The 24,116-nt window shown below is 55.4% G+C and overlaps 1 protein-coding gene across 9 annotated transcripts in view; it reads left to right on the top strand.

The window, feature by feature from the left end:
- TNS1 (tensin 1) overlaps nt 1-24,116 on the top strand; it is a 244,980-nt gene continuing 220,864 nt past the window's right edge. For all 9 annotated transcript variants that reach the window (XM_042244214.1, XM_042244212.1, XM_042244211.1 and 6 more), the window contains exon 1: nt 1-269. In XM_042244214.1, coding sequence (XP_042100148.1) covers nt 114-269 — 156 coding nt within the window. In that variant the 5' untranslated portion in view covers nt 1-113. The remainder of the gene's footprint in view (nt 270-24,116) is intronic.

The raw sequence follows: 24,116 nt of genomic DNA, 5'->3' as shown, positions 1-24,116 counted from the left end.
ACTGCGGGCCAAGGAGGCTCCGGGCGGGGACGGGCTGGGGGCGTCGCTGGTCCCCTCCCGACGCCCTGGGCCGAGCGGTGGCCAGGGAGAGCGGCGGGCGGGCGCCCGGCCGGATGGGCTGCACGGTGAGCTTGGTGTGCTGCGAGGCGCTGGAGCCCGGGCCCCGCTGCGGCCCCCAGCCCCCGGGGAGCCCCCCGGCCCCCGCGCCGTGGGAGTACCGAGAGCCCCCGGGCTCAGTCCGAGCCCAGAGCAGGCGGCTGCTGCTTCAGGTAGGGCGCTGTGCGGATAGGTGGCGGGCACAGCCTGGCTCAGCTGAGACAGGTAAAAAGCCCCGCGGGGAAAGCACCCAACGTGGGTGAGGGCGCGCTGGAGCCCCGACCAGGGGAGGGGGCAGCGTGTTAGGTCTCCTCTGGCTGTCTTGTGACCCCGGGAGAAGGGTGATGTAGGACCTGACCCTTAAAAGGGCAAAAAGTTCAGGCGAGATTTTAGGAGCCACCCAAGAGAGGCAGGGCTGGGCTTGCTGGGAAAGGCACTGAAAGAATGAATTTTCCCCGAGCTAGTCCAGCAGTTGACTGTGTGTCCCCACCTGTAGCTGGACTGTTGTCTCTGACCAGGGCTCCATAGTCAGGAGCGAGGGGGCCTTCTGAGTCAGGGAGGGTCTAGTTAGAGCCAGGACTGACATGAGATGGTGGGGGAGCTGGACTCTCACCTCTGCACTCTCTGTTCTGGGTAAGTCTTAGAGCCTTGCAAATGGGAAGCTGACCCAGGTAGGTGAGAATAGGCCAGTGCAGGGAAGCAGGTGTTTGTCCTGGATGAGGCCTCTGTCCCCTGAACTAGCAAGCTTGGTGTAGGTGTGGGCACTGGATTTCTCCAAGGAGGAGGAGGGATACTTGGGGTCACCGGGGACTAGACAACCTTGCTGTAGGCTTCCCGCACAATCCCAGTCTACCTCCCTGTTTTGAAGGCTGCAGCCTCCTAAGTTTCATTTGCTGTATGGGGTTTGGATTATGCTGGTGTCTTTTGTCCCTCCACCTAGGGGTCACAGAGTTTGGGCAACTCAGAATGTATGGTGTGGGTAGTCCCTGCTCCCTTATCCCCCTTTTTTGAGGCAACCAGCGAGGCCAGGTGTGTACATGTGCACATGTGTGTGTGTGTGCACCGAAGTGACTCCTCTGCCTCACTTGACTGGATGCCCCTCCAGGTCACAGATCTGGCATATTCGTGGTTGTACTCACAATGGCAGGCATAGGGCTGCGCTTGTAAACCCTACTCTGTCCTTCCCAAACTCTAGCACCGGTCTTTACCGCAATGACCAACCATGGTGAGGGACAGGCTTGATGCGGTGTAGATATTTTCTGGATCCCACAGTGACTAGTGGCCCGGGAATGATCCTGTTGGAAGCCTGAGCCCAGCTTTGGGCCCTGAGGATAGGGTGAAGCCAGAGGGTGTCAGCTGGGCATCCTAAACTACCTCCTCTCTGTCCTGGAAAAGGGGCAGAAAGTGAAGGTGATGTGGCCTAACTCTTGGACTCTATATCCCTGTCCCCAGATGTCATCCAGGCTTCTCCTGGCTTCAGAGCCTCACGAACACTCCCCTGTCCTTGGAAGGTTTCAGGGGAAAGTGAGTTCACAGCCTCCCTCCCCTGTCTGTTCCTGCTGCAGGCCCTTCCTGACTTTTCTCTCTGTTTGTGGGGCTCTTGATTTCCCATTTCCCTGCCTTCTCTACTCTGCATGCGGTTGCAGGGCGGGGGGTGGGGGGTGAGAGCCAGGGGGCCACCTGAGGGTGGGCAGGGACAGGCAGTCAGGGCAGGTCGGAGGAAGGAGCCAGGGGCACTAGAGGAGGGTGATCAAGGAGAGGGGAGAAGGTGGGGGCAGGGAGAGTGGGTGCGTGGGCCTGTGGACGCCCACGTGTGACAACCACGGGGACAGGCATGGGGACGAGTGACTGTCTGCATTCGAATGAGCTGGTTTCTGAGCGGCCTCTTGAGAGAGCCTGGCTCTCACCCATGACTCAGCCTGCCTTCATCTGCAGGATGGTACTGTCCCAGTCCCAGCTCATGCCCACCGTTCCTCTGGCTCCAGAGGGTGAGAGGGAGGGGGCAGGTGCTGTCGCCAGTGTGGTATCCCCTCTCCAGGCCCCCCATTCATACTGCAACTCTCAGGAGACTTTGGTCACCCAGGAAAGGGCAGCCGGGCTGCTGATCACCTGCCAGAGGAGGTGTTTTATCACGTTCTTGTGGTGGATAAACATCTCTCGGGCTCTCAGCCTCCCTTAGGAGTCAGAGCTTAGAAGCTACTCAAGCATTTGGGCTCCTGGCCAGGGCACTCCTACCAACGGTCCTGCCGCTGAATGCCACCCTCCCTGCCACAGGACCCCCTTCCCCTCTGCCTCCTTCCGTAGACTGAACTTCTCTGTTTGGGCCATGGGCTGTGCTCACATCATCTGTCCCCACCCGCAGCCTTGCTCCTCCCCTCTCCCTTCTGGCAAGCCCCCTTCCCACCAGGCCATCATGTCCTCTACTCCCTACGTGCTGGCCACACTCACCCCCCTAAGCTGTCTGTCCTCTACTCAGGCCACACTGCCCTCCTCGCTCTGGTGGCCTCTTTGTCCCCCTCAGGCCCCATTGCCCGCACCTCTCTCCTCCCCTGGCTGGACTCTATGACCTGCTCCTCCCCTTGGCTTTGAGGAAGCTTGGCCTCGCCTTGGTGCCCACACCTCTGAGCCTCAGCTCTGAATTAGTGGAGCCTGGAGGTGCAGGCCTTGCACCCTTCAGGCGGCCTCCTTGTGGTCCCATGACTGCCCTACACCAGGAGCCCTCCCTTAGTCTTACACAGCAGCCTGCCAGCCTCGGGAGAGGGGAAGGTGGGGCTTGGCACTCCTCCGGAGCATTCCCGCCAAACCTTCTCTGACCTGGGCGCCAAGGGGCCTGGAGGGCATCTCCAGGTGCCAGCCTCGCCTCCTTGCTCTCTGCCATATCCCAAGACAAGTGGCTGCTTGTCGGATGCTGGTGGGAGCAGAGGGGAGGAGACTCCGGGCTGCCTCTGCCTCCTCTCTTTGGAAGCCAGCTCCTCGGGTCAGTTTATCTGGCCTCTGCCCAGTGGCCCAGAGCCCTACTGAGTTTAGGAGATCCCCAAGTGTAAAAGGTCCTGCAGCCCCCCTACATTACTATTGTGGGGTCCTACATCTGTGATAGGAGTTCTGGGGTCTAAGCTAACTCCCTCTGCTCTGGGTTGAATTGCTTCCTCTATTTCTCTAGTCATATATAATCATAGACTCCACAGCTGAAGGGGTTTGGTTAGTGGTTCTGAACCTTGAAAGGTCATAGATTCCTTTGAGAATCTGATGAAAGCTATGGATTCTCCGGCTAGGGAAATGTGTACAGGCGTGTGCACACCCAGATACCCATGCAGGCATGCATGCACGCACACACTCCACCCCTGTAGGATCACTCTCGCACAATATCATAAACCCCCTCAAGACCCAGCTCCCGATGCATACCAATCCCAACCCTCTGGGAGCACACAGAGGCCCACGGAAGGGAAGTGACTCATCCAGGGCCACACGAGGGATAGCAGAGCCATAACAGAGGGATAGAAAGGACCATAACCTGTGTCCTGACCCTGCATAAGTGGGAATTTAGTTCTCAGACTGCCTGCAAGGTAGGCGGTTCACCTATTTAACAAACTTTATTTTCTTTAGTTTTGGGATATTCATTGCCCCGGTTTTGTAAGAGAATTAAATTCACTATAAGTGTATGCATTGAGCTTCCCAGGTGGCTCATTGGGGAAAGAGTCTGCCAGCAATGCAGGAGCCGGAAAAGACCCAGGTTCCATCCCTGGTTTGGGAAGATCCCCTAGAGGAGGGCATGGCAACCCACTCCAGTATTCTTGCTTGGAGAATCCCATAGACAGAGGACCCTGGCAGGGTACAGTCCATGGGGCTTCAAAGAGTCAGACATGACTGAAACGACTGAGCACGCCTGCATCCAGGTTTATGTATTTCTTAAATTTATTTTTATCGAGATATAGTTGACATATCACATTGTGTAAGGTGAAAGTATACAGCATTTTGATTTGTTGCGTTTATATATTGTGATGTGATTACCACTGCCATGTTGGCTAACACCTCTATCATGTCACATGATTATCACTTCTTCTTTTGTGATGGGAGCAATGAAGAGCCGGTCTCTTAGCCCATGTGCATTTTTGAGCACCTGCAGTGAGCTAGCCGTGGAGCTGGCAGTCCCTGTTCTTGTTTTTTAAAATTTTTAAAATTTGGTGTTGAAGTATAGCTGATTAACAGTGTTGTGATAGTTTCAGGTGAACAGCAAAGGGACTCCACCACATAGATGCCTGCAGGCAGCCCCTGTTCTTGGCTTCAGAGTGGGTGTCAGTCCAAGAGGAGAGGGAGAACCCAGTGCAAACAAGTAATTGCACAAATGCATTGTTGGAAACAGTGCAATGGAGGTAATGGGGGCTACCAGAGGGATTGGAGTTAGATCAGGAAGGTGGAGGAAGTAGCATTTGAACAAGGAGCTGATGTGCTGGTAGCAGAGAGGAGAAGCGTTCCAGGTGGTGGGACCAGCACACATGAAGGTCCTGAGATGGAGGAGAGTTGGGAGCTCCTGGGGAGTTTTACAAAGGCTTTGTCCAGCTGCTCCCTCTGAGCCCTGTGATCCATGCAGTGTGTGTGTGTGTGTGTGTGTGTGTGTGTGTGTGTGTGTGTGTGTGTGTGTGTGTGTGTGTGTACTGGAAGCAGGGAGAGGCAGAGCAACAAGACCTGGGGATGTGGTCATTGTTTCCTGGGGGAGAGATGATGGTGGTTTGGGTTAGAGAGGTGACAGGTCATGGGGAGGGGTCATGCGGGGTGGGTGAGGCCAGGACTGATGAGGTGAGGCCAGAGGAGAAAGGACAGGACATGGAGGCTTGGAGGTGGGGTGAGAGGGAGCAGGAAGGAGAGCGTGAGGTGAAGATGACTCCCCTCATAAAACTGGAAGGTGGTAAGGCTTCATTGGGCATTCCTCCATTTTAGTGAAGTATTTCATAAATGCATTAAAGTGCACAAACTTTCCACAAAATGAACACACTCCTGTGGCCATGTGACCAGCAACAGGCAAGAAATAGAGCCTTGCCCACAACCAGAAGGTCCCCTTCCCCGTTCACTTCCAGGTACTAATTGCCCTCTGAGGGTTATTCACTGTCCTGACTTCTACCAGCATGCTGCTGCTGCTGCTGCTAAGTCACTTCAGTCGTGTCCGACTCTGCGCGACCCCATAGATGGCAGCCCACCAGGCTCCCCCGTCCCTGGGATTCTCCAGGCAAGAACACTGGAGTGGGTTGCCATTTCCTTCTCCAATGCATGAAAGTGAAAAGTGAAAGTGGAGTCGCTCAGTCGTGTCTGACCCTCAGCGACCCCATGGACTGCAGCCTTCCAGGTTCCTCTGTCCAGGGGTTTTCCAGGCAAGAGTACTGAGTGGGGTGCCATTGCCTTCTCCTCTACCAGCATAGATGCGCATATTATAGAACTTCTTATAAATGGAGCATGTGTGTTCTTAGGTGTCTGACTCCTGATCAACATGATGGTTGAGAATTTCATCCACGTGCTGTGTCTAGTTGTAGAGCGTTCCTTCTCACTGATGCTTAGTGCTCCACTGTTTGAAGCTATCAATTCTGCTACTGACAGGCATTTAGCCTGTTTCTAGTTTGGGGCTACTGTGCATAGCACTGACACGAACATTTTCACTCATGTCTTTTGGCGATCCTGTGTTCTAATTTCTGTTGGCCAGACTCATCCGTCTATTTTGATGCATGTCTCTTTGTTGTTGTTCAGTTGCTGAGGCATGTCTGACTCTTTGCAACCCCGTGGACTACAGCACACCAGGCTTCCCTGTCGTTCACTATCTCTAGGAGTTTGCTCAAACTCATGTCAACATCGCTCATTGAATTAGTGATTCCATCCAACCATCTCATCCTCTGTCATCCCCTTCTCCTCCTGCCTTTAATCTTTCCCAGCAACAGGATCTTCTCCAACGAGTTGGCTCTTTGCATCAGGTGGCCAAAGTATTGGAGCTTCAGCTTCAGCATCAGTCCTTCCAATGAATATTCAGGGTTGATTTCCTTTAGGATTGCCTGGTTTGATCTTCTTGCTGTCCAAGGGACTCTTTTCCAGCACCAGAGTTTGGAAGCATCAATTCTCGGCACTCAGCCTTCTTTATGGTCTAACTCTTACATTCGTTCATGACTACTGGGAAAACCATATCTTTGACTATATGGACCTTTGTTGGCAAAGTAACATCTCTGCTTTTAAATATGCTGTTACCTTAGTCATGCTAACGGTGTGGTGGTCCTGCTTGGAGCAGAGGGCTGACTCCACCTGGCCTGTGACACTGCTCTCTGTTCCCCTCCCCATCTTCCCTTTCTGTTGAGGTCCCTCAGTGCTGAGGGGGAAACTGAGGCACAGATCCACTGGGCTGGTGTGGGTTCCAGGTGGGGGCACTCAGGAATCTGTATTGCACTGAATGGCCTCCCCTTCACCCCTAGACGGAGCCATCTGCTTCAAAGTTCATCCTAGGAGAGTCTGGGCAGCCTGTCTCTGCTTTTTATTTTTAATTTTTTTTTCTGCTTTTTAATATACTGTCTCTAGAAGACTCAAGTATCTCAAGAGTCTGAGGCATCGTTCTATAAAGGGAGCCCTTCACCATCTTGACAATAGGCATGAGAGACATCCAGGGGAAGGGGAGAACATTATCTAGCTCCCTGATATGTCCCTTTGTGGCGACTCTTCTCCTCTTGCCACTCCTTGCCCCTCAGTGTGGGGCTCATGTGTCAGAGAGGAAGGAGGAAGAATCCCTGGAGGTCTTTATTCGAGTCAGGGTAGGTGGAGGGCAGCTGACCACCTCTTTCAGTTTCACCCACTCTCCGGGGGCAGGCCCAGGCCCCTGATGGGTCAGGAGTATACAAGGCTGAGGGCTGTGCCCTCTAGTCCTTCTCTCTTTGCAGAGGGCAGGAAGCCAGCCACTGCCTCCTTGTTTGATGTATGAACTTGCCGAGAGACCCTGGCACCAGGAGGGAGCACAGCGCTAAGGGCAGGCAAGCCAAGGCAACCCCTAGAGGGACAGCAGCTGGTGAGTGGGAAGCCAAGTCTGCCATCTGCAGAGAAGCCCAGTGGTGGGGAGCGAAGGAGACCCAGGCGATGCCGAGGGTCCAGGTCTTCCTGCTGACTGTCCCAGCTCGGAGCCCTAAGTTGACCCCTCCTCATCGAGAGACCTCAGCCCTGGTGCTTCCAGCCAGCCCTTCTCTCTCTCACCCTGAATAGCCCTAGAGCCCATGGCAGGACATTGGATCTCCAAACGGGCCCCGGGAAAAGAGGGTGGAGAGGCCTTAGCTTTAGTGCTCCTTTCTGGCCAAGACAAGGGGAGTGTTGGATGCTTTGGGTGATGTCTATTCACTAGCCAGTCTCCCCTGTAAGTCTGTGAGCCGGTGTTTGGTGGATTAGATATCCCAGGATGTAGATCAGAGAGATGCTCAGTAAGGGCTATTCAGTGGATGGATGGCAAGGGTGGGCAGGTGAAGACCCTGGAGAAGGAGCGAGAACCCAGGTGGAGGCCTGGCACAGGGGACAGTGATGGGCAGGTGGGGCTGCTGCTTTTGTGCCTGGAAAGCCACCTTCTTCTCTGGGTCATAGGCTCCTCTGGACACTCACCGGGTGGTGGCTGGGGCTGGAGTGGGGAAGAAGCTGGAATAAGACAACCTTGGTCAAGCTCAGACCTGACTAGGGGGTCAAATAGGAATGTCTGCAGGGTCAGAAGAGCAGGAACTTTGGAGGTTTAGAAGGAGTGGGAAGGGAGCTAAGACCCTGGTGCTTGGTGGGGCCAGCAGTGGGCAGCAGTCCCAAGGAGGCCATGGTGGCGAAGGGGCTGTCTTCCGCTCTCAGCTCAAGCTTTTGCCTCTGCCTACCTCCTCTGGGTGTTCCTGCCAGGATCTCCTTCTCAGGAACTTCTAGGGGTCCCCATCAAGCCCCATTCACCCCCTTCTTCTTGCCCCAGCTGAAATCAGAGTTGTCAAGAATGGCTGAGTGGGTCCTTGGGCTCAATTTTCAGAGCCTTCTGGCAAAGCTTGGTCTGATGTTCCGTAGGCCTTGGTGCCCTGTATGTGACATGTTTGGAGAAGGCAATGGCACCCCACTCCAGTACTCTTGCCTGGAAAAATCCTATGGATGGAGGAGCCTGGTAGGCTGTAGTCCATTGGGTTGCTAAGAGTCGGATAGGACTGAGGGACTTCACTTTCACTTTTCACTTTCATGCATTGGAGAAGGCAATGGAAACCCACTCCAGTGTTCTTGCCTGGAGAATCCCAGGGACGGGGGAGCCTGGTGGGCTGCCGTCTATGGGGTCGCACAGAGTCGGACACGACTGAAGCGACTTAGCAGACCATAGCATGTGACATGTTGGCCCTGTTCTTCCCTGTTCTCATTTGTCTTCTCACCTCTCAGCCCATCTGCCTCTCCACCTGCCTGCTCCTGCCTCCCTCTACCGTCTTCTCTATTCCATCCACCCTTCGTCCTTGTCTCCATCACCCTTCCTCTCTCCCATTCACCCACCCTCTGTCCAGGCACACACACGTTGTCTTCCCCAGTGAGTCCTCACTCTGTGATGGGAGGTGGGGGCAGGTGGCGGGGAGGCCAGAATGCAAACACCTCATCCTGAGACAAGGTGCAGGCAGGCCTGTGCAAGCTGGCACTTGGCTCTAGGGCAGGGAGTGGCTCTTCTGCTTGGGGCAGTCTGGAAAGCCCTCCCAGAGGAGGTGACATTTTGACCTGGGTCCTAGCAGGTGAGTAGGAGTTCATGGAAGGGAGCCAAAGCCACTTTTTGTCAGGCCTGGGGGTATGAAAGTGTGTGGTGTCCTCAGAGAGCTGGAGTAGAGGGAAGCAGAGGAGAGGCTAGGAAAGAGTGGGTCAGCATGGGAAGGGCCTTGAATGCCAAGCTAAAGAGTTTGGACCTTAGACTTCTGTGGGTCACAGAGAGCCTCTGGAAGTCTCAACCAAGGTTGGAGGGGAGCCTGCATTTTAAACTATGGCACAGGGTAGGGGATAGGTGACAGGTGGGTGTGAGCTAGCTGGTGGGTTATTCTCATGTGACTGTGGCTGGACCAAATGGGGCTGTGTGTGTGCGTGTGCAAGTGTGTGCATGTGCTTGTGTTTGTGTATGTGTGTGTGCTAAGGAGTGCCCCCTGGAAGCTGCTTCCCCTTCCTCGTCCCTGACTTCATCTCCACCCACCCCTTCCTCCCCTAACCAACAACCCCAAGAACTCGGATCTGGCAGACCAGGAGTTAAGCTGCAAGCTCACCTGGGGAGGTACGTTCCTGGCTCTCTGCCTCGTCCCTTTGGCTCAGTTTCACCAGCTGCCCAGCCCAGACGTCACTCCCGCGGAGGCTGGGCAGGGGACAGGCCTGGCTTTGTTGGGACCCTGAGACCTGGGCTGGGCCTGTTGTGTCTGCCCTGGAAGGGCTGGAGGACGAGGAATGCAGGGGGTGGGAAGGGACGGAGGTGCCTGGACCTGGGGCGGTGAAGAGTCTGACTGCAGCGTTGCTAGGCTGCCACCTCTGACATACTCTGGTCATGTGCCCGAGGGTGCAGTTGGGGGTGCTTGGCCAAGGGTGGCAAGAGGAGGGTGGGGTTGGAAAGTGCTCCAGGGCCACCTTCTCCTTCCTCCTCCATTTCTTTCGGTCCTACAGCCCAGCCCAGCCCTGCCCTGGGGAGGTGAGGCACTCTTGCTTGTAGGATCAGGGTTCTTTGAGGCCCAGCCCTGGCTCTCCTCCTGGTCTCCTCTGTTGCATTTCCTCCTTCTTTCTCTTCTTAAATTTCCCTCAAGCTCTATCTCTCTGCTTCTCTCTCTGGCTCATCCCTTCCTTAGGAGTTTCAAGTCCCTTTCCCACCTTTCTTCCTCCCCACAGGCAGGAGATGGGGATGGATGGATGGCCTCTCTCTCACCGAAGAAGCAGTGTGGCATTGTGGTTACACCAGTGACAGTTCTGGGGTGAACTAAATTCAGCTTTGGGCTTTGCCACTGCAGGGCTGTGCATCCCTGAGTGACGATGTAACCTCTCTGTGCCTCCGCTGCCCATAAGAGCACTTAGCGTGAAGCATATCGATAGCATTTAATAAAGAGTAGCTGTTGTTGCTGTCGTTGTGGTTATGGAGTGATTGTATTAGCCCAAGTCCTTCGAGAAACAAGATGGGATTAAATGTGTAAAGATTTTATTAGGGGAAATGCTTGAGTGAGAGGAAGGAGCTGGGGAAGTCTGAGAGAGCCTTTAGCAGTCAGCAAGAGTCTGACTCCTGGCGAAGGGGAGATAGGGAGCTAGAGACGGGCAGAAGTGTCCCAGACCTCCCCGTCCTGTCAGGACAGGGAATCCAGGAGCCATAGTTGGCCGACAAGCCTTCTCATCCCCAGTAACTGATCGGCCTTAAAATCAATGGTGGGTAGCAGCCTGAGGGAGACGTGGATTTCAAAGCACAGCTGGGCCCCTGCTCCTGCCATGGGAGGCCTGCAAGGTGCCCCCCAAGGCCTTGCAACTCAGAGGAGGACAGGGCCTTTAGTTCTGGAGTCTGAGGTGGAGTGGGACAGGTGGAGGGGATGGTCCGAGGAGCTGGAAGGGGGCAGTGGCCTGGGCCCCAGGTTGCCACGGAGCATGGGCCTGGGGCCTGCTTGACCCGGCTGCCAGGCCTCCTCACTCAGGGCCTGGCTGCAGGCTGAGTCCTGGCTGTTAGCTTAGTTGTGCTAAAGGTGCAATGGTCCTGCTTGGAGCAGAGGGCTGGCTCCACCTGGCCTGAGACACTGTTCTCTGTTCCCCACCCTGTCTTCCCTTCCTGCTTGAGGCACCTCAGTGCTGAGGGGGGACACTGAGGCACAGATTCACTGGGCCGGTGTGGGTTCCGGGCGGGGGCGCTCAGGAATCTGTATTGTACTGAATGGCCTTCCCTTCCCCATTGGACAGAGCCATCCACTTCAAAGTTCATCCTAGGAGAGGCTGGGCAGCCGGTAACTACCCCTACGCTAACCTTGGGTGTCCTCCGGGACTGGCCTGAGTGTGGTGCAGGGGTGCAGACACCTGAGCCAAGCTGCAACACCATTAGGGGAATGAAGTTGGAGCAGGAACAAGCGTTTTTGGGGCATTGAGCTGAGGCCGTCTGTGGGCAGTCAGACCAGGCCCAGTCTGGCCAGACTGTCCCCCCTCCACTGCCTGCCTCAGCTCCCTGCCACTGCAGACTGCATTGAGATGCGTGAGCCACCCAGACGGCCTCTTGAACCCCAGCCACTGAATATGCTAAGCAGGGCTAATTTATTCCCTTGCTCCTTAATGGAACTGCAGCAAATCCAGCGGGGGCTGAGTGTGTTGGAGGCGACTGGTGGGGTTGGGGGCGGGGAGGGCGGTTTTCCACGGTTGTGCTATAAGACCCCAGCTCCCTGTGTGACTCAGCACTGTCCCTCTCAAGGCGGTCAGCTCAGAGAGGAGAGCCTGTCGTGAAGGGAGCGGGGACTTGCGGACAGGCACCTGAGGAGTTCTTGCTTACTGCTTCCTAGCTGGGAGCACTGGCCAACCTAGTAGCCTCAGCTGCCTCACCTGTAAAATAGGGACAATAGAGCCCACCTTGCCAGGTGTTGTGAAGAGTGTGTGCCCAGCTCTGGGACACAGTGGGCAGGGGCACAGTTCGAGCCCGTCCACACTCGATTCTTGTTGGCCCCTCTTTCTCTCTTGTATCACCCTCTGCCATCTGGACTCCTGAATTCTGAGGTCAGCTGGGGATGGGCATGCAGGGAGGAGGCTGTTCTGGGAGCTCTGCTCTGGGGTTCAGGGATTAGAGGTGGGATGTGCGGGCTAAGTCGATTCAGTCATGCCTGACTCTTTGCAACCGTATGGACTGTAGCCCGCCAGGCTCCTCTGTCCATGGGATTCTCCAGGCAAGAATACTGGAGTGGATTGCCATGCCCTCCTCGGGAGTATCTTCCCGACCCAGGGATTGAACCCGTGTCCCCAACATCTCGTGTATTGGCAGGCAGGTTCTTTACCACTAGCGCCACCCCAGATACCAACAAAATGAGGGAGGGTGTGTGGTGGGAAAGTGTGGAACCACTTTCAGTGGGCCAGGCTGACCTGGTTGCAAGTCTGTGCTCTGCCACTAATTTTGTGAGCCTCAGTTTCCTAATCTGGGAAATGGGAATGATAACACCTACTCACAGCCTTAGGTAGGAGGTTAAGTTAGCTGACGCGGTAAAGTTCCCAACACTTTGTAAGCCCTCAATACACATCAGTTTCCTTCTCCCCCTGGAAGGGGCCTTTGAATCATCCAGTCCACCCTTTCACTTGCTGGCTTGGCCAAGGGCCTCACGTCTGAGCCCATTTCAGAAAGAGAGGGATGGTTGGGGAGAGCCCTGTGCTTGGGGTCTCTGACTTGGCAGACAGGTCAGAGGTCATTTAGCAACGACAACAATAATAATAAATGCCCTTCATGCCAACCTCACATGATGCCACAACAACCCTGAAAAACAGTGTGAGCAGGCACCATCACCCTGTTTCACAGATGGGCAGGCTGAGATCCAGTGAGTGACTTGTCCATGGTCTCATCACTGTCAGTGTGGAGCCTGGATGCGAACCAGGTCTTAGGGTCCCTGGCTCTCTTCCTGCTGAGCAAGACAGCCCCCCTTAACTGTGCTGGGGAGGGGTGTGTGATACGGGTAGAAGGGCGGTTCCTCTTGTTCTCTGCGGTCTCTTGGGAGTAAGAAGTCAGTGTTCTGTTTGACCAGTCAGTCCTTCTGGGACAGACACACCCCCCACTTCCTGGTCTGGCCCTCAGCCTTGAAGGCACCCACCTTCCTCCCTGCCAGACCTGAGTCAGTGTAGGGGGTATGTGGGGGTTAGTCTGGTGCAGCGACCGTCTTTGGGGTTGGGGTGGGGTTAGGTCTGTTGCCCCTCTCGTTCAGGCTGGGCAGCCACCTGTCTCTTGATTGCCTCCAGCAGGCTGCTGCCTCTTCCAGGAAGCGGCCCCTCACCCCAGCTTTCTCCTCACCCTCTGGGCACACAACCCCCACCCCACCCCCAATTCCCCTGCCCTCGGTGCTCCCTAGTGGCCTCCATGGCTGTGAGAACAGCCCCCACCTTGCTTCCCAGACCCACTGACCGGGCATTTCCAGCTCCGGGGTCTCTCCTCTCCTCCTCTCCTCATTTATCTCCCGCTCTGGGAGCCAGAGGCCCTTTGTGAAGCTCTTTGTGCGGGATTTGAGCTCTCAAGGCTGGGCGGGGGTGGGGTGGGGTGAGGAGTGGACAAAGGGACACCCCTCTCTCCTCTCCATTGTCCTGTCTCTTCCCAGGAGGCCGTGTGTGTGTGTGTGTGTGTGTGTGTGTGGATACACGTGCGTGCGTTCACATCCCAGCTTGGCCTCTCTTATATGGGGTGACAGGGAGGAATCTTGAAAGAGTCCAGAGATGCAAGCCTACACCAGGGCTGAGAGACTCCGGTGGGAGAAAGAAGACTGGGTGCCTTGAGGAGGGGGTGATCGGGCCTGGGGGTGACCCTGGCTCCCGTTGGGTGCTGTCACCCCTCCCCACACCCGAGACCATCATTTGCCTCCCTCTTCCCTTCCCTGCTCCTTGTCTCTTCTTACAACCTCTCTCCATCCACTCCTTTATTCTCACCTTGGCATCTGTCCTCCGTGGCACTGACCCCCTTGCTGAGGAGAAACCAGGAAGGCACCCCTCCCGGCCCCTGGGTGTTAGTTCCAGGGAGACCCTGTCACCTGCTGCCATCCCAGCATTTTAACCTTTTCTTGGCTTCTGTCCTGAGCTCAGAGCTTCTGGCTGTGACTCCCTGCTCTGGGCTCCAGCTCTTCCTGCTTCCGTCAGCCTACAGGGTGCCTCCTCCCAGGGGTGCTATTTCCGCAGCCTCGGCCGTGGCTCCCTTGACCCCGGCTGGCCTGCTGACCCCAGAGTCTCGAATGACACTGGGTGGCTGGCTGCCTGCTGGGGCCTGGCTAAAAATACTCCCTTATGTGGTGTGCTTTCAGGGCAGTCTGGGGCAGAGGGAGGGTCCAGCCCACAGGCCCCCTCATGCTGTCCTTGGGGAACATATTCCTCCAGGGCCCTGGGGCCTCCCCACCATCTTGCTGCAACCAGAAGCTCTTGGGTGGAGGGCCTCAGGCCCCAGCTACTCCTGGGAGGGACTTTCTGTTGCTGGTGGGTGACATGTGGGCAGAAAGAGGCAAGCTGAGTGCCAAGATCAAACCAAGATTCCTAGTTGGTAAGTGTGGATGGTTGTGTGCTTCATTGCTCAGTTGTGTCCTACTCCTTGCAACCCTATGGACCGCAGCCCGCCAGGCTCCTGTGTCCGTGGGGATTCTCCAGGCGAAGAATACTGGAGTGGGTTGCCATGCCCCCGTCCAGGGGAATCTTCCCAACCCAGGGATTGAACCCAGGGCTCCTGCATTGCAGGCGGATTCTTTACCATCTGAGTTACCAGAGAAGCTGGTTAGGACTTGAACCCAAGTCCAGGCCCTCAGACTGGAGGCAGTACCACTCCAGCTGTAGCTGGTTTTGTTCATGTGGGTTGAATTAAGACGAGTTCTCGTGCCCAGCTTTTCACTTTTCTTGCTTTAGGCTCTGAGCGATGACTCGGGTTCTCCGAGCATCAGCTTTCCTACGTGGGTGATTGGGCTGTCACTAGGCCCGTGCCTACTGGCTCAGTGGTTGACAGGGCTCCCTGGGGACGTCCACAGGCTCACCAAGGTGGCGGCCTCTGTCCCTTTTCAGCCTCAGCCCTGGGCCCTCTGTCTCCTCCTGGCCCTTTGGGTCCCTCCCTGTGTCTGGGTTTTCATTCCTTCTCTGGTCTCCAGATGGCTCCCATCCCAGACGGCCCCTCTGGGGTCTGCAGAGCTGCTTGGAGAGGAGAGCCAGGCCTCTGTCAGTGTGTATGGAGTGGGTGAAGGGGCAGGTACAGGCTGGGTGCTCCGCGTGGGCCTCAGTCTGGGCTCCATGCTTTTAAATTTCTGATGTTTTATTCTTCTTCTTGCTCTCTGAATATTTTTTTTTATGTTATTACCTGCTGTTCTTGTTTCACAGATGCATTTTCTTCTCTGATCTCCCTGAGGATACTGATAACTTTTTCTTACAGTTTTCTCCCCACTGAATTTCACTTACTTTCTCTCAGTTGCTGTTGGCCTCTGTTATTTCTCTGCTAAGCTTGCCTCAGGCTCCCCTGGGGCTCAGATGGTAAAGAATCTGCCTACAATGCAGGAGACTAGGGTTCCATCCTTGGAGAAGGGAATGACAACCCACTCCAATATTCTTGTTTGGAGAATTTCATGGGCAGAGGAGCCTGGGGGGCTACAGTCCATGGGGTTGCAAAGAGTTGGACACAACTGAGCGACTAACACTAAGCTTTCCTTAAATGCCTGGGAACCTGGGTTTTCCACTTCTATTTCAAGTGGGAGATAAAAGGGTGGATTCTTTGCACTGGAGGTGAGGGTGGACACACTGAGGGCTTCTCCAGCTCTCAGGTGTCCACCTGGGCTGCTATTTTGGGGAAACTGCTGTCGGTATCTTTGGGTTTCTCTTCTTGGGCTTGCCAGATCTCCAGAGAAGTTTTCACTTTTCTGCCTCAGGGCAGGTAAAGGCCTGGCTGCCTGTTGCTCAGGAAACGCCCAGCTGACTGTCTTTCCTATTAGTACTTGTGTTCTTAACTGTGCCTGCTGGCCCTGGGGCCAGAGGTCAGTCTCTTATCCTTTCCATGGAATAAATCTCCTGTCTTCTGCTGGGGGTCAGGGAGAGGATCTAGAAATCTAACCACTTCCTCGGTGTCCTACCAATCTGGGTTAGATTTACATTCACACCCTGCCCCTGCCCCTCCCCACTCCCTCCCCCATCTCCTCCTTGCCTTGCAAAGGGATTCCAAAGCCACTGATCCTGAGCCTTTGGGGGGTCTGCGCTGAAGAATTGGGTGGCTTCTTGGCTTTTTCTGCAGCCAGCTCAGAGTTTAGTTTTCTCAGGCTCAGGGTTCCCACGCATCCATCTGCTCTCCGCCTCCCAGAATTTTGACACTGTTGTCAGGGGTGATAATCAAAATATTTAACAAGAGATCCTAGGGACTGCGCTGAGATTCTGGAGAGGGTCCTGAGGCCCCTTATGAGCCAAGGGTTAGCCTTTTTGGGTGCAGAGGAGGGGCACGAGCTTTGGGAGGGTGGGTGCGCTGTAACTATGTACCCACTGGACTAGAAGTATTTTCGTTTTTAGCAACTGCCATGGTTGTGCTGTGCTGAACATCGCTCCTATGGTCTTCTCTCCCCTCTTTTGGTCTTTTTTGATCCTCCAGGCTTTGTGCTTTTTAAAAAGTTTATTTATTATTTATTTATTTTTGGCTGCGCTGGGTCTTTGTTGCTGCACACAGCCTTTCTCTAGCTGCACTGAGCGGAGGACTTCTCTCTAGTTGAGCAGCTGGGCTCCTCGTTTCAGTGGCTTCTGGTGCTGCGGAGCACAGGCTGTAAGTGCGCGGGCTCCATCGCTGCGGCCCACGGGCTTAAGGGTCCCATGGCGTGTGGGATCTTTCCAAACCAGGTATCAAACCCGTGTCCTGTGCATCGTCAGGTGGATTCTTAACTCCTGGACCACCGGGAAAGTCTCTATGCTTTCAGTAAAACAAAATAAAAACCTTTGCTGTTGCATTAGAGGCATTCTGAGAGGAGAGCAAAGGTCCACATGCATGCTCAGTCAGCCAGCTTCCCCGGAAGTGTCCACTTGGGGTCCTCTGGGCGGGAGCCTCCCTCAGCCTGCAGCGGAGTGAGGCTGGCAGGAAGGCTGAGGCTGGTGAGGAGGGCTGCAAGGTGCGGGACCCAGATATAGGGTCTTCTCCACTCTTGTCCTCCTAGATCTGCTCTCTTAGTTGTGGTCTTGAGGCCATCGACGGGATGTGAGGTGTGAAGCCACCAGCAGCTGTGAGAAGAGCAGTAGAAGGGCAGGAGGCCAGAGTTTAGGAAGCACTTCCCGGCAGTCAGGGCTGTGAAGCTAGAGAACAGGATGGTCTGGGGAGGCTCTGGCGTCTCCCTTCTGGAAGAACTTTAAGCCAGGAGGGACCCTTATTGACCCTGGCTGGAGGGGATCTGCGGGAATGCAGGGGGCTGACTGAGATGATCCCAGTGGGCCTTGCTGCCTGTCGTGCCCCCATAATTTTAAAAAATAATTATTTATTTATTTATTTGGCTGCACTGGTCTGAGTTGCAGCACATGGGATCTTTGATCTTCACTGTGGCATGCAAACTCTGAGTTGTGGCATGTGTGGTCTTGTTCCTTGACCAGGGATCAAACCTGGGTCCTCTGCACTGGGGAGTGCAGAGTCTTAGTCACTGGAGCACCAGGGAAGTCCCTCCTATGATTGTTGATTTCTTGACTTCCCTTTGCTGTCTTCCTTCCTCTTTTCAACAGTAGAAAGCTTCTCTCTATGGGAAGCAGAGTTCCCCCTTCTGCAGGGTTAAAGGATAAACCCCTTGTGGAAGAGGAAGTGTGGGGTATGAGGGGCAGAGATATAAGGACCTCTGGGGATCTAGAAAGAGATATAAGGGTAGGGAGAGGCCCCAGGAGGCTCCCCTCCCTGAGGCCCAAGGCTGGAGGGAGAGGGGCCACCTCAAAGGAGATGAGGGTCTTGAGGAGGAAGATTGGAGTGGTCCTTACCTCCAGGGCAGCCCTACATCAGCATCTCCTTATAGTCAAGCAGGACAGAGAAAAAGAATTCTCTGTGGAGCAGCCTCATTTGCAGACTCTCCTGTATCCAACTTGCATGTCATTTGAGGTCCAAAATGGCCAGAAGCTTCCATTGGCACCTACGTTTCTCTTCCTGGGCGTTCTCAGCTCCGTCCTCTTCCGTTCTTTCCTGTCCTGGTCCCGCTGGCGCTCCTTGTCTACCGAGTCCCAGCCACAGGCCCTTCCTTGCGGCACCCTCACCTTGCCCTGTGGGCTGTGTTTCATGTGTGTCTGTGTATGCTGCATGCAGCTCCTCTGCAGGCTCATTTCTGCTTCCTTCCTTTGGCCCCTTAAACAAAACACACCCCATTTCTAACCAAGTCCCAGGTCTTACTTACAAACTTTCAGGAACAATAATGTGGTTCCATCCACCTGTCTTCCAAGTTGCTTCACCACATCTACCATCCTCAGCCTCTGCACACCTTCCTCTGCCTCCCAGAGATGGAAACGTCAGGAAGGGGATAATCTAGGGCTAGACAGAACCAGGGGTGAGTGGCCTCGGCAAGGCCGGGTTGAGGAAGATGTTTCTGATGGATGAGGAGATGTCTGGATGGGAAGTGGTCCCCTGCCCCAGGGATCTAAGATGGCCAGGAATGGTGGGACTGGTTTTTGGTTTCAGAAAGAGAATCCATACAGAAGGCGCTGGGCTGAGTCAGGCTGGAGATTTGGGGACCAGGGGAGCAGGGCAGGCCTGCTTTTTTGCTAAAGTGAAGAGCAACTTTTAGTACTGAGGTTTCATGCTACGTCATATGAAAGGGAAGACCGAAACCTCATTTTAGAAGAGGAGAGGAGACTAGTGCAGTAAGAGCAGAGGCCTCTCTGGCAGTGTGGTGCCTCGTTGGAAGTCCTGCCTGTTGTCTAACTCGAGTATTTCCTGACCACTTCTTCCTTATTATCTTCAGTGGGGGGCTTCCCAGGTGGCACTAGTAGTAAGGAACCTTCCTGCCAGGGCAGGAGACTCAAGAGATGTGGGTTCGATCCCTGGATCAGGAAGATCCCCTGGAGTAGGAAATGGCAACCCACTCCAGTATTCTTGCCTGGAAAATCCCATGGACAGAGGAGCCTGGCAGACTATAGTCAGTCCATGGGGTTGGGATCTCAAAGAGTCGGACACGACGGCGCACACACACACACATCTTCAGTGGGGACGGGAAGCTCAGGAACTCCCTGCTATGCTTTCCTTTCTGTCTTCTTTGCATGAGAGGCATCCTTAGTTCCTCCCTCTTCCTGAGTTCCAGCCTCTTCTGGGCTCGTGTGCCCCCATTCTGCCTCTCCTCTGGCCTGCTCCCAGCGTCTTCCTAACCATGCTCTTTTGGCTTCATCCTGCTGGGACTCCTGGCTCCTCCTCCTTTTGGTGTCCACTCTCCAGAAGGCAGTGTGAACTCCATGTTCCAGACAGGGTGCTCTTGCCCAGGGCTCTGGCGGGGAGCTTCTGTCTGGTGGGGGTTGGGTGTGCAGTAGTTGGGAGCTAGCAGACCCAGGAAGGGTTTCAGGGCGGATGAACTTGCTCTTACAGTCACCTGTAAGTGTCCAGGGAGTGTCCGTTCTGGTCTCAGATTCTGAGATGGTTGTCCGGAGGCTCCCGAGGGTGCCTTGATGAGTCAGGTCTGGTGCAGGTGTTTTCACATTTAATTCAATCCTCACAGCTACCCAGGAGGCTAGAATCCTTGTCTCCATTTTACAGAAGAGAAAAGAGGTTCAGAATAGAGAAATAATCTCTTCAAGGTCACATAGCTGGTGGGTGTCAGGGCTGGGATTTGGACCCTGGTCTCTGCTGGCTTTGTACCTCAACCCTCCGCTTTGGCAGGTGAGTATGGGCACGATGGAGGTGACACTTAGCATACGTGTCTCCTGGCATGCTCTCAGCTGCACTGGGAAGTCAGAAAGGCAAACGCACGGTGCCTGCTCCACGGGGGCTCGCAGAGGGACTGTGCTCCAACCCTAGTCTGCGGTGCTCCCTCTGGCCCTCGGGTCTGAGTCCCCACCCCTTATGGCCTCTGTTCATCCATCCAGGGCTGGGCTGGGGCTGGGCAGGCTGCATCAGTAAGCTTGTTCTCTCTGGTCTGTCTGGGGCTGGGCCTGCCCTGCTCTACCCTGAAGCTCCCAGATGGGGTGAGAATAGAACATACCAGAACCAGAATCCAGGGGATCACAGAGGGGGCCTGGGACTCTTTTGCGGGGGGCGGGGGGGAAGAGGAAGCCAAATGATACCATTCAGGGCAGGTGAGCAAACGGAAATCTGCCAGGCCAGGAGAGCTGCAGCCTTGACTTGAGGGGATACAGGGATTTCACTTGAGCATCCCAGGTGACACCAGTGGTAAAGAACCCTCTTGTCAAGGCAGAAGATGTAAGAGACGTGGGTTAAATTCCTAGGTCGGGAAGCTCCCCTGGAGGAGGATATGGTAACCCACTCCAGTATTCTTGCCTGGAGAATCCCATGGACAGAGGACCCTGGTGGGCTACAGTCCATGGGATTGCAAAGAGTTGGACATGACTGAAGTGAGTTAGCACTCAAGCAGGGGTTTTACCCACGTCTGACACAGGGTTCCAGCCAGGGCACACAAGTTGCCAGCTCTCCTGGCTTCTGTGGAGGAGTGAAGGAGTCATGTTTGGAGGTGCTTGAGGCCCTCCCAGGAGCTTTTACCTGGCCTGGCCCCCTGGCCCAGGCGTGCCTTTCTTCTAGTCTGGAAGCAAGTACCCTGAGAGCCTTGGTCCAGACTGGCTCCTGACCGCGTGGGCTGCAGCCAGACATTTGCGGGTCAGCTTGGACTCTGCTCTGGGTCTGCCCTTTGGGTTTTCTGAACCTGGGGTTGGGAGTCCCTGGAAGCCCTGGGCCCTGCTTGCTTCTGGAGCCTGGAGATGAGGCCCTGCTTGCTTCTGGAGCCTGGAGATGAGGCCGTGTCACTCTGTTTCATGCCTCAGTTTCCCTGGCAGCCTGGCTGGTGGCATGCCATGCTTTCTCTCCCCCTTCTTTATTCTCGCCCATCACCCACCCTTTGCCTGATGCTGGCCCTTCCCCACCGCTCTTTGTGAGATGGTTAGAGCTCGCCACCTTCCTCCTGTCTCCTTGCCCCCATTTCCTCCTCCCTCTGCTGGCTTCCTCTCCACCCAGGCCGGCTTTCTCTCACTTGTCTGGTCTTTGGCAGCTTCGGCTCCACTGCTTTTCTTGTCTTGGATGTCCCTTTTGGAGGCTCCGTTCTCCCCCTCCTGTCCTCCTCTCCGTCCTGGGGTCCACCTGGCATCTGTCTGAGTGGCCTGGCTCCTCGCGGCCCCCTCCCTTCTCACACCATCCTGGATGCCTGCACGGCGCAGGCTGAGGGCCCTGGGATGAGGGGGACCGGAGAGACTGGAGGTCCCATTTCCTGGCCTCTCTTCCCATCTCTTCACTCTGCAGGAATAACGTGGGAGGTGGGCCCAGCAGAGGAGCCCAGTGTGATGTCCTGGCTGGAGAGGGGTGAGGGGCGCCAGGGAGTGGCTGGAGGAAGGTTGTCAGGTGAAAACGGAGCGGGGGAGTAGGAGGGATTTGCTTATCTGTCTGTGTCCGTCTCCATTTGTCTCCGTCTCTGATGTCCCTTGCTGTCTGCTGACACTGTCACTATCTTTGCCTTTCTGGGTCATCTTGGCTCCTTCGACTGTGGGCTTTAACCCAGCTCCTTTCCATCTGTGCCTCCCATGCCCAGCTGCCTTCTCTGCCCAGTTCAGGGGCAGACAGTCAGTGGGCTGGTTTCCCAGGAAGAGGAGGGGGTTGTGTTTGGGAGGAGAGAGTGGGGTGGACAGTAATTGTATTAGCTGGTTCTGATGCAATTGGGTCTCCCAGACTGGATTCTCCCGGCCTGCCTGCCCCCTCCTTCCACCCTCTCCTCCTGCCCTCTCCATTCATCTCACTCCCCCTCCCAGTTCCATCAGAATCAATTAGACAGTCCCTGCTTTAATCTCATTGCTGGAACCTGGGCTCAGACCCAGCAGCCCAGCTCCTAGGTCTGCAGTCTCTATGACGGGCCCTGCAATGAACACTCTGGGGGGCAGAGGGATGACCAGGGTGACCTCAGAGCCCCTATTCTCACTTTTCTACCCCTAGACGCTATGGCTTGCCTGGAAAGGCAGCCCAGGCCCCCGGGCTCCCTTATGGATCAATATGCACCATCACTCCAGATCTGTCCCCATCCCTCCCCCACCCATTTATCATGGCAGCTGCTGGGTGGTGATGGAAGTCACTTGGAAAGGGGCCCAGAGGACCCAGGATTCTCAGCCTGCAGAATAGAGAGGGCTGGGGGTGGGGTGGGGATGGGGGCGTGAATAATGAGTCGCCAGTGTCTGAAGGCATTTATTGTGCAAAGAGAGTGATCAAGTTGTCCTTCCCCAGGCAAAGCAGTCTAAAAGGAAATGGTCTGGAATTTGAGAGTGGGGATGAAGGTTAGGTATCAGGAGGAACTTCCTGCCTGTCAGGGCTCACATACCTGGGTTAGTAGTGGTGAAGGGGAGAAAGAGAATTTATGGACTCACCTCCTTGGGCTATCTATAAGAAGGAGGATCTTTCCTCTTCTCAGCCTCCTCCCCTCCATCCACAATGCTGTGCTATGGAGAAGCAAAGAGCCAGAAAGGTGTGTGGGGGAAGCTTGATTCATTCCAGCTCTGCTACTTCTTAGCTGTGTGACTCCTGGCAAGTCAGTTTCCCTCTCTGGATCTTGAATCCTATTCCTAAATCACATGTTGGGCTTGGGGGAAGGAGCAGGGGAAGGGTTGGGTCACTCTCAATTTTAACTGGAATCAGTGCTGGATGTGGCGGAGCCGAATCAGGAGGTGCCCCGTGTCAGGGGTGGGTGGAGTGGAGAAGCACAAAGGCCCCACCGTCCTGGTGCAGTAGCACTTAGAACCTGGAAAATGATACTGCCCACTGGCCGTAATCCAGGGCTGGGGCAGGGACTCCGGGTTTAGAAGAAGGGATGGCCTGCCTTCCTCCTCTCCTGTATTCATGCAACCAACCAGCCAATCTACCAAGTAACTCATGTTCATTGACCATGTGCCCTGAACCATGCTGAGTGCTGGATGCTGGGTTCTGAGTGTTGGGAGCACAGCCCTGAATGACTGACAAGGTCCTCTGGAAGCTGGCAGTCTGGTGGGGAAGGGGGTGAGGGAGTGAGCGGATCTGTCAATAAGAGTGCTAAGTGGTCTGAAGACATGAACTGGCCAGGGGTCACACAGGGACTCAGGACTAGAGGGATGGAAGAACTTCGGTGGGGGCATCTGAGGAGGAGACCTTGGAGCCCATATGAAATGGGACCCCAGCTCTGCGGGGACCTCAGTTCTGTGGCTATGTGGAAATCCTGGACCTTGAATATGGTTGGGTAGTTTAACCATTGAGTGGGGCCCACCCTTGGTGGAAGTGCTGAGGCTCTGGGGAACCTGGTCTTGGAGGTGAGACCCAAGTGGGAACCCCAGGGAGGAACTGCTATGGCTGGGAGGATTGTGAGCAAGCACATGGAGAGTGGGGTCTGCTGTCCCCATCTGATGGAGGAGAAAGGCTGGGGGCCTCCAGGGAGCAGCCTCTATGCATCTCTCTCGGTGTGAAAGCAAGACCCAGAGCCTCCGATCAGATGCCCAAGCCATCCTCCCCTCACAGGAGCGGCCTTTGTCTCCTCACAGACAAAACCAGCGGGGGCACTGTGCCCCTGGGGAGCCGGGACAGAGGAGAATCTGTGCTTACCCTGTCCCCAGGGAGCTGGCAGCTGTGACCCACTCTCTTGTTTCCCTGACACCTTCTCTGGATGCCGCTGGGAAGTTTCCCCTTCTCCCGATTCACAGGGAGTGGGGGTGTGGAAGCTGGTGGGGTGAGGGGAAAGCAGCCCCCTTTCTGTGAATGTGGCTTCCATCCCGCCTGGCTCTAGACTCTGGAATCTCCTCCCTGGCCTGGCCTCAGAATTCGGGTCTCTGGGCTGTGTAAAGTAAGAGTGGGATGTGGAGAAGAAATTCCTCTTCTTTCAAGCCATGGCCAGACCCACTTGGCTGTCTGGACTCTAGCTGAGGGGAGGAGGCAGAGAGAGGAAGGGTGGGCCCAGGGGCTGGCAGGGCTGGGAGACAGGCCTGGGGGCAGGAGAGGCAAAAAGTCCCCAGAGAGTTGGTTAACCCTCCGAGGATGGCGGCCAGCTTCTCAAAAGCTGCACTGTGGAGGCCAAGGTGAGGAACTGGGGGGCTGTTGTCAGGTACCCACATGGGGGCTGCAGAGAGGTTGCAATCTGATGTCAGGTCCCTTTGACAGACCAGGTCTGCCCAGGCTCTTCTTTATCTGTGGTTCCCTACGTCCCCTGCCTCTGATCCATTCTGTGGAATCCTGCATT

The sequence above is a fragment of the Ovis aries genome, chromosome 2, assembly GCF_016772045.2.
Source record: "Ovis aries strain OAR_USU_Benz2616 breed Rambouillet chromosome 2, ARS-UI_Ramb_v3.0, whole genome shotgun sequence".
Lineage (NCBI taxonomy): Eukaryota > Metazoa > Chordata > Mammalia > Artiodactyla > Bovidae > Ovis > Ovis aries.
The sequence above is the reverse complement of the archived record's forward strand: the minus strand, read 5'-3'. Positions and strand labels throughout refer to the sequence as shown.